The sequence below is a fragment of the Taudactylus pleione genome, unplaced genomic scaffold, assembly GCF_031769625.1.
Source record: "Taudactylus pleione unplaced genomic scaffold, aTauple2 ptg000055l, whole genome shotgun sequence".
Classification (NCBI taxonomy): Eukaryota; Metazoa; Chordata; class Amphibia; order Anura; family Myobatrachidae; genus Taudactylus; species Taudactylus pleione.
Genome location: NW_028284457.1, coordinates 7,625,786 through 7,639,251, shown reverse-complemented (window position 1 = coordinate 7,639,251; position 13,466 = coordinate 7,625,786). Strand labels below are relative to the sequence as shown.

Sequence of the window (13,466 nt, the reverse complement as noted above, 5' to 3'; positions counted from 1 at the left end):
TGTTTATTAGCAGTATCAGATTTTACCTAGGGGCTGCGAGGCTGCACACCCTCCATTAAAATCCTCCACTTCAGTGAGCCTGTGACTGCACTGGCTACACTGTGACTGCAGATGGCTTCCTATTGGAAGCGCCACCTGCCAGTCACACACAGGGGGAGGTGTCCGGTCCGCCATAAGCAGAGAGCGGCATCCAGTGGAAGCCACTGCTCTGCCTTTCAGGCAGCCCTACAGGGCTTCTCAGGGCTGCTACCAATGAAGCCCCGAGAAGCTGGTCTAGTGTTATTCGCATGCGTGGCACTACCATCGCCCATGTACATGTGCAAGTCCCGGTGCCTGACATTCATTGTGCAGGTGCCGGGACCAGAAGCAGCGGCAGGCCCTCTCAGGTAAGAGGACAGGAGCCACTGCTGTTTATTAGTAATGCGCAAAAGATTCCATAGTGCTGGTTAGACAACAACCCTACAAAGTAAAAGTGTGGAATAGAACATGTTACACTGAAATTATAGAAGTTCAACTTAAACATAAATTAGAATAAGACACCTACTTTAGGACAAGTGCAAATGAGGTAGACAAAGGATATGGGGCATGAGACAAGAGGAAGCTCAGGCACTGCTCATGAGAGATTACAGTCTAGTATGACATAACTGTGCATTATTCCAATTATAGCTACCATATCTATGTAATGATTCTGCAATGCATGAGATGGACATGCACAGTAGCTGCGGTGCACGTCTCTTCTTCATTTCTACCAATGGCGCCTACTGCAGGGGAAGGAGATAAGGGTGCAATGGCCGAGGGGAGTGTAGGGTGAGGGGAGAAAAGAGACAAAACCCTTCAAACCAGCAATTGCCATGTCTAATACATTAGTGTTACAAAAATTACCAGTGTCATTAAATTAAATTAATTTAATGCAGCTCAAGTAGTTTTTTACTTTTTTCATACACACTCTCAAGGAAAACTCTAGCTAGTCTAAAATCTAGTACTGGTTGAAGTTTACTGTGCTAATATTAAATCCTGAGTCTTACTTACCACTAATGCACCATGTTTTGGTTCACTAGCCCAGAGGAAAAAAGATTCCACATATAGTTTCATTCACAAACACTGGGAAGGGCATGTGTGTTGAGCATCGCCAAAATCAATCAATTGACAAACAAAAACAATGGGGGCAATTCACTTCAATGTAATGTTGGATAGCCCCGGGAGGGAGCTCCTGAAGTTATTCAATTTCACGCAATGTTTTGTCAGGCTAAGGATTTTTTCTCGCAACCTCCTGGGATGCGAGAAGAATTCCGACAAAAGTGCCAGCCGTGAGGCTGTTTTCCGGCTTAGCGTGGCGCTAACAGCCAGGAATTTAGTTGGAGAATGCCGGTTCTAGCGACTAAACACCCAGGTTAAGTCGCGAGAACCGGCATTCTCTGACTTAACAGCACTTTGAATTGAAAAGCTCCAGGAGCTCCCTCCTGGGGCTATTCAACATCGCATTGAATTGAATCATGCTCAATGTCTTCTATAATCAGGCCAATAGTAATAATATTACCATAGAGAATCATACTACCCTTGGAGGCTTTAAGGATTACAGTAACTTCTAAAGTAAGAAAAAAATATTCAGTACACATAAAATAAACTTTTTCTGTGTTTTTAAACTATAATAATGGGTTTACTTCACCATTGCAGAGATATTTGTTTGTAAGATATGGAAAAGCAACACAGTCTTACAATTTTGTGATTACATTAACAGTTTGGGTACTTTTTCATTGGCATCAGTGGTGTATATGTAATGTGCTCATATGCTCAGCTTTCCCCTACAGCCTCTGTGTTTAGTACTTTATAATTAATACTCAAGAACTTTGTTCTGAATGCTAAGCAAGTATCTGGAATGTGCAGTGAATTCTTAAAGTCTCACAATGCACCTCATATCTTCCCAAAAAGTTTGAAGTCCTTCTGACTTATGATCATAGCAGCACTAATGTCAGTGAAAGAGAATATTGGTGTATACAAACCAGCAGGGTCATACAAGACATCTGATGAAGTAAAGATTGGGAAATGGAGTCATAACTAATAAAAATGTTTTTTGAAGACAGAGAATAAAATTTAAAAACAAACAGAAAATCATTATGTAGTACACATCTCTATATCAACAATGTATATATTTATTGATCTTCAATGATTAAAAAAATAAGTGTAAAATGGCTTCCAAATATACTGAACATTAATGGAAACCTAAATTGAAAATAAATATTTATTATTAATGGGGTATGTTAGCTCCTAAATGTTTCCAATAAAATAGTTTTTTTAGAAATAAATTCTTTAGTAATAATGTAAGAGTCTGTCCTTTGATTTCTTTATACAATTGTGAGAATATATCTGGGATCCATAAAAATAATATCTAATTTCTGTGTTCATCTAGTTCTTAATAATGTAAGAGCATTGCATGGGAAGGAGGTAACATTTCTCTCTATATGATGGTTGACATGAAGAAACGTGTAGAGCTAAATTTTATGCAATTCTCAAACTAATTTATGCTGTTATCCAGTAATTTTAGAACTTCACTGTAGCATGCAAAAAGTTACTTAATTGGTTCTTATACCGCATTTCATGGTAAAATGTTAAGCGCCACAAGTAATTTGATTTTTATTTCTTGACTTCTTCATGTTATATATCTACTGGCATAGCACAGTCAGATATTCTTATTGACATAATTATGAGCATATGTAAGTGTCCAAAAAAAATGTCTCTTTTATTCTATAATAAAAAAGACATGGTTTTATCCTTAGGCAGCATGGATGGTGTTGTGGTTAACATTGCAGCCTCACAGCAGGGAGGTGTTTGGTTTAATTCCTACCAAGGCCCTATCTGTGTGGAGTTGGTATTATTTATTATGCATCAAGATAGCACAAGTGACCTCGTACTCAGAATTTATTAGCAAGGTGCTGGGGTCCTGGGTTGTGCAGTGGATGTGCAGGTGGCGGTTAGACCACACAACAAATAACGTAACCAGGTGGAAAGTTTAATAATTCACCAAGTAAAAACAGGTGGTATTAGACACAGGGTTTATCACAGGTACATGTTGCAGATATGGTGCCAGCGGCATTGTAGTGGAAATGTTAGTATTAAAGTGTATTCCTTGGTGGTGTGTAGTGGTATGCTCCCTATAGTAAGCAGTGGTGGTGCAGGGTATTGAGGCACACTATAGGGCCTTCTATGGCTCTTTGGAATGGAGAGTCTTTGAGGCGCATCCATACAGCATAGACACCAATGGATAAAGATGCTCAGTACAGGCAAACATGAGCTGCATCCAATGCTTAAAGTGGTCCTAGAGAAGTGGTGGCACTCACTGCCCCCCCTCGGTGCAATGTCAATAAAGGGACAGCAAGTGCCAAAAAAAGGGCGTAGTCTCAAAAGAAAGGGGTGTGGTCACATAATAGTATTCCCGATACAAATTACACTACACAGTAGCACAGTCTTGATTCACATTACACCACATAGTAGTGTCTCTTAATCATGTTTGACACACAACAGTGCCCCCTTTGTGCCCCTTATACACAATGCCCTCCATAGTAGAAGTGCCCCTTATACAGTGCCCACAGTAGTAGAAGTGCCCCTTATACAATGCCCACAGCAGTAGTGCCCCTTACATATAATGCCCACTGTAGTGGTGCCCCTTACACATAATGCCCACTGTAGTGGTGCCCTTTATGCAGTGCCATCAGTAGTGGTGCCCTTTATGCATTGCCCTCAGTAGTAATAGTGCCCCTTATGCAGTGCCCACAGTGGTAGTGCCCCTTATGCAGAGCCCACAGTAGTTGTAGAGCCCCTTATGCAGTGCCCTCAGTTGTGGTGCCCCTTATGCAGTGCTCACAGTGGTAAAGTCCCTTATGCACTGCCCACAGTAGTGGTGCCCCTTATGCAGAGCCCCCTATGCAATGCCCCATTAGTAATCCCCTGTAATAGAGCCCCCAATAGTAGTACCCCTAGTAGTAATGCCCCCTGTAGTAGTGTCCCAATAGTAATGCCCCTCTTTAGTAATGCCCCTAGTAATAGTGCTGCCTGAGTAATGCACCCCATAGTAATGCCCCGAGTAATGCCCCCAATAGTAATGTCCTGAGTAATGCCCCCAGTAATAGTGCCCTCTGAGTAATGTCCCCAGTAGTAGTGCCCCCAGAGTAATGCCCCCTGTAGGTGTGCCCCCTGAGTAATGCCCACAGTAGTAGTGTCCCCTGAGTAATACCCCCAGTATTACTGCCCCCTGTAGTAATGTCCCCTATTGTGAAGCCGCTTTCACAACAAAAATAAAAAAAAGTATTACTTACCTTAAGCCCTGCTCCCGTGTCCGCTGCTGTCTGGTCCCCCTGGTCCACCTGGCTTCTCCTCAGTCTGAACTATGGGAGAGGCATCATGATGTTTCTCCCATAGTGCACTACATGCAGCAGGACCCGGAAGCCGGAGCTCATGAGTGAGCTCCAGCCTCCGGCTGCCATGGGGAGGGAGCCGGGCGCCCGCCAGTAACAAAATGCCAGCGGGTGCCTGGCAAATGGAGCCTCCCTGTGGCACCAGGGATAGGTGGGTCGGAGGAGGCGGAACTGGTTCTGTCTCCAAATAGAAGTGACGGATTGCAGTTCCGCCCCATTCCGGCGCACTGTAACCCCTAGCAGTATCGCATGTCAGAGGTCAGACCTCTGGGAAAGAGCCACAGTGGACCCTAGTGCCCATCTGCTCTCAGCCATGAACAGAGGTAGAGCTGTGGAATATGTGGGCGCTATAAAAATAACTGGTAAAAAAAAATTATAGAATAAAATTTTCTGCAATACTATTTCATCTCTATTATTGTTAAGACACAGTAGATACATAAAAATGGTAGACAGAAAAGAAGATTGCTAGACAGATTAATATTCAAACAGGCATGTTTTAGAACTATAGAGGACTAAGAAATATTGGTAATTGGTACAAGGCCACAAATGGCACAAGGCCTCTAAAGCTGGGTACACACTATGCAATCCGTCTTTCGATATATCGTTGCAAAACGGATCAGAACAATATATTGCATAGTGTGTACATCCGATTGTGCATGCATGCAGGTTGTTCATTGCATCGTCCCATCTGCTGTGCTGCAGACGATATGCCGCTAAATGCAGCATGGAATGACACATCATGCCGTCATACACCGCATCATGCATCATGCATATGTTTCCAATATATGGGAAGAAATTTAGAGAAAGCAATTTATGATCAGCCAACAGTTTTGCCCTCCTGCAAGAAAACCATTGTTATATACATGGAAAGTTCTATGGCTGCTGGTATGAATCAGTGAGCATTGCTTCCTTTAAGATGAGATATTTGGAAATGAAAGTGTAAACTTTATCACTGCATTGAGAATTTTGTATTCAGGAAAACTCCACACAATGGGGCTGATTCAAAGTTTGGAGCAAATGAAAAAACAAAACAACTTTACAGATTTAAAATGTGTGGAAATATTTAGATTTGGGAGGGGTCGTCCTAGCTCAAATCTAAATTGAGTATGAAATATAAAGCTAACCAGCATTTGTGGGCTACATTCGAAAGGAGCAAGTATTTATCTTGCATCTGTTTGTCTGCCCCTCCCCATTAGAATGTAAGTTCTCACAAGCAGGGCCTTCTATCTACTGTGCTTCTTTTTACTTATACTTTTTGCTACTCCTCACTATCCACTAGGGCACCTAACACTTATGCCCTGTTGCTTATTTGAGTGTTATGATCGCCAATGCAGCAATATATATATATCTAGTCCTGCATTGTATTGTACTATATCTTGCTGGTTTCTTGTGCACTTATTTGTTTATGTACTAGGTAAGGTGCTGCGGAACACTTGTGGTGCCATATAAATAACGGATAATAATAATAAAATCAGTACATCAATAAATAAAGGTATTTGCAACTATTGCATTTCAACAGAGTTTGTTCAGGTGCAAATGTACTCTTTTTTTATTTGCTCTAAACTCAGAATCAGCCCCAGTATATCCTGCCAAATATGTATGGTTTATAAGACTGCTATTTTCAAATTGTAAAAATAATATATAAATGGGATAACAAGTCTTCCTAAGTGTTTTTGCACTGAAACAATATGTAGTCGCATCTCCACTTCAAAATGAGAAAGAGTAAATGGGCTGTAGCAGGGTTTTTAGTTAAAGGAGACTCAATTGCAAGCTATGCTGAGTAGGGCCAAAGCTTAAATAAGCCTGTTTTCAGATGTATCTTGTATAGGATGATGACTATAAAACTAAACGTGTGGACAGGGGTGTATCTAACCATTGGTCAGGATGGCACTCGCCAGGGGTGCCGTCCGAGGAGGGGTGCCACCCGATGGTGCCACACATGGCCATGGGCTAGAAATCAGGGCCTCCGATCATGACTTTGGTGTGTGGTCTGGGCCCGAGCAGCCGCTAACACTTACCGGTGGCTAGAGACTTATTTAGTGATGGTGGAGATGCTGGTAGCAGTACAGAGCCCCAGACCACAAACACTGACTGTGTGTGACAGACTACCTGACTAAGGAGCCAGACAGCCCAGCCCCTAACCAAATGGCCACAGCTTCGGTTTCAACACAGCCAGTAGCTGCCCTCTACCGTGTACTGCGATACCTTCTGGATTCCCGGCTCCCTGCAGTGCAGCATCTACCACTGCCACGCGATGTCTGGCAGCAGGCTGGCCTGTCACTGATAGAGTCAGAGGAGCCAGCGATCAGAACTCCTATAAGCAGACAGAAGTCAGCAGGGAGCACCTTACCAGCATTATCAGTAAGTTACTTAAGGTAACTACTGCTCGGGGGGCATCTGGTCCTATGGAACACAAAATGTGGGATCAATGTGGAGGGGGAACACAGAATATAGTGTGAGAGGGGAAACAAGGGAGCACACACAGTGGGATAGGGGAAGGGGAGCTCAGTGTGGGGGCTGTATGAAGAAGGGGAGGGGGAAGGGGAGCACAGAGTGGGGGCTTGTTGGAGAAAGAGAGTGCAGTATGTGGGATATGGAGGGGGGAAAGGGAGCACAGTGGGATATGGAGGGGGAAGAGAAGCACAGAGTGGGGGATGGATGGAGAAGGGGAGCATAGTGTGAGATGGGGAGGGGGACATGTAGCAGAGTGGGGGCTGGATGGAGAAGGGGAGCATAGTGTGAGATGGGGAGGGAGAAGGGGAGCAGAGAGGGGGATGGATGGAGAAGGGGAGCGCAGTATGTGGGATATGGAGGGGGGAATGGGAACACAGTGTAGGAATGGGGGAAAGGGAGCACAGTGTGGGGTCTGGATGGAGAAGGGGAGCATAGTGGATGTGGAATGGGAAGGGGAGCACAGACTGGCATGTGGAGGGAAGTACAGTGTAGAAATGGGGGAAGGGGAGCGCAGTGTGGGATGAGAATGGAGGAAGAAAAGCACAGTATTGGATATGGAATATGGAGGGGAAAAGGAGAGCAGAGTATGGGATTGGAAGCCCTCAATGTCTATTACTCAAAAGCTGCGCACAACGAACAGCAGTGATCCCGGCAAAAGCTGTTACAGTCTCTGACACTGTCCACCAGGATCACAACTTTGAGTGACACACTAACAGTGAGACAGACTGGGCAGCTAAGTGTGCTGCTTGTGACAACTGGGGGGTGGCTTGCAGACAGGGGAACCCTTTGGCAGGGCAGCTACTGACATCGGTCAGGGTGCCCACCCCTAGGCAGAAACTAGTGACTGAAGGATACTTTTATTAAATTAATCTGTATTTAAATTTTTTTGTATTTTTTAAATGGAAGAACAGCAATTATTCCGAAAATATGGGGGGATGCCAGCGCCTTACTTTGCCAGGGGAGTTCGGATCCCTAGATATACCCCTGTGTATGGATATGGTCAGTCTGGCCACATAGTTATGTATAGCACTGCACATGGGTAAAAAATAGTTCCGTGCACAAAATGGTAGTTCTGTGCACACAATGGGCAGTATTCAATTTTGAAGCAAAAACTCATTATCGGCGATACTTTATCGCCGATTACGTCATTTTCGCTTGTTTGCATTACACCCATTTTCAATTTCAAAGACTATTCGCCGGTGCGAAAAGTCTTTGTTAAAAAAACGGCGATAACTTTTCACCATGTTTTACAAGAAAAAAAGTGCAGAATTGGGGTTTAGGGGTGCAGGCTTAAAAAAAAGAGCCTGCACCCCTAGGAATATCCCCTAAATATAATTGTGTCAAAAAAAGTTGAGAAAAAAATAGGGACACCCCTAAAAATTAACTTGAATTTTGGGATAAAAAAAAAATATGGAGGACAAAATCCTAAAATAGCTAAATAGATTCCAGAGGGGTTCCCAAGTATGCGGCAGGTGTTTTCTTCATTGCGGGTAGTAGTGGCAAGTGCATTTTTGAAGAATTTAAAAAATGCACTTTAGGGACTTAAAAATATGCTTGTACCCATTTTCATGTACCCCAACTTTGATGGCCATAGTTATTTAAAAAAAACAAAAAAAACAACGTAAGTGCTATTCTTCATCACTTCTTCACAGGCGCAAAAAAGCACCTGCCGCTGCTATATAAAACCCCTAGGTAGCTTCAGCAGGGAAAAACAGGCGTACCCATAGTAATCCCCCATAACAGGACATCTTTAGGGGGTCCTAGGAAGAATTCCCCAAAATTCCGGAATTTTTGCGATACTTACCTTTCTGGCGGGTCCCGGTTTCGCTCAATCCTAATTGAATACGGGGGGAAAGCGGGTGCGCGCCCGATACTTTATCCCTGCAAAACCTCAGATGTGGAGCGAAAAGTCCAGCAGGGACTTTTCGCTCCCAAATTGAATATGGCCCTACAGTATGTGGGAGATATTGGAAGTCAACAAAGCACATTGCTGTGAGTAGTGTGTGTACTGGTGGGTGGTATTGCTGTAGTATGCTCCCTATTTATTTTGCCCTGCCTACTATTAATTTGGACACACCTATCACAAGAAGCAACTTTCAAAACATCTTCTGAGTAAGTGCAGAGTTTACCTAGATTTCTACACTTAGCTGTTTGTTTCATATTGTTTTGGATGTTTTTAAAGTCCAAAGGAAAGCTGCCACCTTGCAATAAGTACTGTAAAAGGTTTGTGGAAAAGGATTTTATTAAGGGATTTTAATTTATGCAGTATACTATAGGTGGGGCTGCAGCGCAATAAAAAATTAAAATAGGGGAACCACACCAATTGCCATTTCAAATGCTGCCAAACACACAGTACAGTAGATGGCTGGGACTCACTGGCAGTTATGTGGCTCCCCTGAGCTGCAGCCACACCTCTGGAGCCACCACTGACTGTGTCCCATGCCTGTATTATCATGTGCATGTAATTTTAATACTATTACTATTATGAATGTTGTAGGTATTATTGTTGCCTGTATGCACTCATTGTAAAGGAAGTTTTCAACAAATTATGCAATAAATCGATCTAAAGCTTTTTTGTTCATTGCTGCTTTGCTATAGTTTTTTTTATCACTTTAATTGTTTTATTTTTATTTTTTCAATTTCAAGAGAGCTGACATGGGGATTTCTGCCTTGACCATCACACCCGACAGAGAGAATGTAGTAGACTTCACATCTCGCTATATGGATTACTCAGTGGGAGTGCTTTTGAAAAAAGCAGAGAAAACTGTGGACATGTTTGCCTGCTTGGCACCATTTGATCTATCACTGTGGGCCTGCATTGCCGGAACTGTTTTGTTAGTGGGACTTCTGGTCTACTTGTTGAACTGGCTTAATCCTCCATGCCTGCAGATGGGATCTATGACTTCTACGACACTCTACAACTCCATGTGGTTTGTGTATGGATCTTTTGTTCAGCAAGGTAAATGTCATTACCAAAAGTAATCTATTTTCCGTCATATAGGAATTATTTAAAAAAAAAAAAAACAAGTATTGTACTGTGGGATAAGCTTTGCACAGAGTGTATGATAAACAAAGTACCAGTGGTACCCCTAAACACAGCTGTAGAGAGTGACTAAGTGTATTACAAAGAAAATAGCGAAACATAGTTTATCAAAGGCTTTCCATGCCGTTAATTTTGTCTAAATTGTCCTGATACAATTTACTTTTGTTCACAAGCAAAGTGTACAGCCCTGAAAATAATAAAATAACAATTATAAAACTAATTGTGTTATCTATTATAACATTTACATTTTGTGTACACAATTTCATAAAATTAAAAAAGTATAATTTAATATTAGGAACCTAATTGAGTGTGCACTTCCTTTAAGCTATTCTATGGCTCTTTTTTTAGCATGAAGCATAAAAAATAATTCGACATTTAGTCGTTTAAATTGATTTTTAATTGTCGAATGCACTTGTTTTACCTTGAAGCTGTTTACGCAAAAACCTTATGTTAATTTAATTGTCTCTTTTTTTTCTTCATTTTCCTTCTGTGCTCAGCTAATATGAGAATAGATAGTGCCTGGGCTAAAATCTGAAAGATGACAGTTTAGTCTAAGGGAAAAAAAAAAACAATTGAAAATGAAATAGGACAACTACTTGAGGACTGTACTGTACAGTGTTGAGATCTAATCATAAAGTCCCATTAGGCTACCAAATATCAGCACGGTATTGAAATACTTTCATTAGTATTGTCATCTAATATTTCACATTCAGTTTAAATGTAACGCAAACTTTATTTGCAAAATCTCTACTGTTTACTGAGTGAAGTACACATGGGAATATCATAATAATTGAAACTGACAGACAAGCAATATAATTGTATTTTTTCTCCTTCTGAGTTAAATCATTTTTTTTCACTTGCCTGATACTTCAAAGACTCATATGCTACCAAATGCCATCAGCGATTGATTGGTAATTGTTTTTCTAATAAAGACAGTGTAAAATAGTATAGTTAACAAACAGTCTCACTTTACCTGAGCTAGTGTATAATCAGGAAGACATGAACAAAAACTCAAAAAGTAATGTTTAAATTGTCAGATCAGCTGAGCAGAGAGTTGTTGGCAGTTTGTGTCACCTTGTGTGGTTAACGAGATATAGGGCCTGATTCAGAGCTGTTCGCTATTTGTGGTCGTTCGTTCAAAAACAAGGGGTGGCTATTCAAATGATCCGTTCGCAAATTGCAGTCTGTTCCCACCTCTAAGTCTGAACGAGCGAGCAAAACATACGCTCGTTTTTTTGATAAAAACGCCCCCTGGCCGCACGCACCATACGTCATGTCCGCTATTTATTAGATTAATCGAGTACATCGTACAGCGTATGAACTGCTCGCTATTCTTGTGGTTGGTGTTTTCAACCGCTATTTTGCGAGCAGTTCTGAGTTAAAAAAAAACAAGTGACGTGGTCAATGACGCTGCTGTATTAAATATGCACTCCCTTAAAACGCCCGTTTTGACCTTTAAGCACGCCTGCGTTCGGATCTCCACTCCCCGTTTTCAAGCACCTTCCCCTGTTACCACCCACATACGCCTCATTCTGTCACTCAAAATAGCAGGCCCTCGCTATATTGCGTACCAACGATTTTCGGCCGCACTGACTGGTTCGCGCATGCGTACTAAAAACCGTACGCATGCGCAGATGTGCGAACATCGCTCGGAACGAGCGTACTGCCGCTAGCGAGTGGCTCTGAATGAGGGCCATAATCCACATAATCCTTTACACATACTGTAGTTTGTAATTTGTTTTTCTAATACAAATCTCTTATTCATAATAAGATAAACTTAAGGGGCAGATTTATCAAAGCTTGGAGAGAGACAAAGTACTAACCAGTCAGCTCCTGTCTGTTTACAGGCTGTGGGTCTAATTCATTAAGGATTGCTATTGCGATCGCAGCTCCGTAATCGCATGCAGGTCTGCTGCAAAAATATACTAATGATTGCTATCGCAAGGCCGTCGCACTGCCAGCATAGAAATTCCCACTGCCTCCCACTACCGCTATCTCGCATCCGTAATACCTTGCAAACTTCCATAAACATCAGTAACATAGAGTACCATCGGCCCGTCACGCAGAATTACAGCATCCCTGACCTTACTTAGCAATTGCTAACCTCGTTGCACACAGTAAGTAGTCAAGCTGCGTATGGAATCGCACTGGCTAATTTATGCATGCTCACGGAACGGCATTCACACAGAAAGACATGCCTGCATTTCTCCGATCACACCCAAACGCTCACTGCCTGCCAGTCACTCTGCAATGGCTCTACGTGGACTGCTTGATTGCAGTGGAATAGCAGTGCAGCCTTCGCGCACGAGCACTGCGATGCATACGCATGCGCAGTACGCAACAATCGTCCAACTGCGAGCGCTGTTGCAATTGCTATCCTTAATAAATCAGGCCCTGTGTTTTTAATAATGACAGGTAGAAATAGAAATGTGCACCACCCGAATTTCATGAATCCAGATGAATCCGAGTCACAGTTCTGATCTTTTTTGCGGTTCGGAATTTGGATTTTAAATCCGAATTTTGGGTTTTTGATCGCATAAATTACATGATTTTAGCTGTTTTTAAAAATTTAAAAAAAAACAGATCCAAAACCAAAACAGTTGAGGGTGGTTTTGCAAAACCAAAACACGAAGATGAATCCAGATACTAAACCACCTCCAAAATGCGGGGGTCAGCACACATCTCTAGTTATTGACTGATTGCTTGGTACTTTATCTTTTTCTAAGGCTTTATATTTCTCCTCCTAAGAAGCACCATTTACAAGGTTTGTAAAAGGAGTTATCTAGGATTCTATTCTCCTGAAATAGTACATACTTTCATATTATGGGGGAGATTTAATAAAGCTTGGAGAGAGATAAAATTGGAGATAAATAGCACCAACCAATCAGTGCCTAACTGTCACTTTACAGGCCTGGTTTGAAAAATGACAGGAGCTGATTGGTTGGTGCTATTTATCTCCAATTTTATCTCTCTCCAAGCTTTATTAAATCTCCCCCTATGTACCTTAAAAATGTAATTATTTTTGTTTTTCTCAATTAGTAGAATGCTTTTATTCAAAATGTGTTTTTTATGATACAGCCAAGCAAACAGAACATAGGGCCTGATTCAGCAAGGATTGCAACTGCGATTACGCACGCACTCGGCCAATTGTTGTGTTCTGTGCATGCGTTTGTATCGCAGTGCATGTACGTGAAGGTCTCACGGTGATCGGACTGAAATCGCAGTGATTACGCAGACCCATTGCACAGTGATGGATAGGAAGTGACCGTTTGGGGGTGGTGACGGGGGGAGGGGTTGAAGGAGAAACACAGGCATGTCAGGGGGGTGCATAATTTAGCCATTGCAATGCCATACGTAGCTTGGGTTTTCTCAGTGTGCAATGAGGTTAGCAATTTCTGAGTAAGGTTAGACCTTGTGTAAGTGTGCACGAGTCTGTGATGGTACTCAATGTTACCGATGGTTTCACAGATTTGCTAAGTATCATGGATGTGTGTAAGGTAAAGTGGGCCTCCTTATGTTTGGCTTTGATGGCATTGCGATTGCAATCATTAGCATATGTT

At 42.2% G+C, this 13,466-nt stretch overlaps 1 protein-coding gene across 1 annotated transcript in view; it reads left to right on the top strand.

Annotated features, from left to right (window-relative positions):
• The window catches only part of GRID2 (glutamate ionotropic receptor delta type subunit 2), a 1,139,199-nt gene that overhangs the window by 856,266 nt on the left and 269,467 nt on the right, over window positions 1–13,466 (top strand). The window contains exon 11 of the mRNA XM_088464469.1: window positions 9,510–9,822. Coding sequence (XP_088320595.1) covers window positions 9,510–9,822 — 313 coding nt within the window. The remainder of the gene's footprint in view (window positions 1–9,509; window positions 9,823–13,466) is intronic.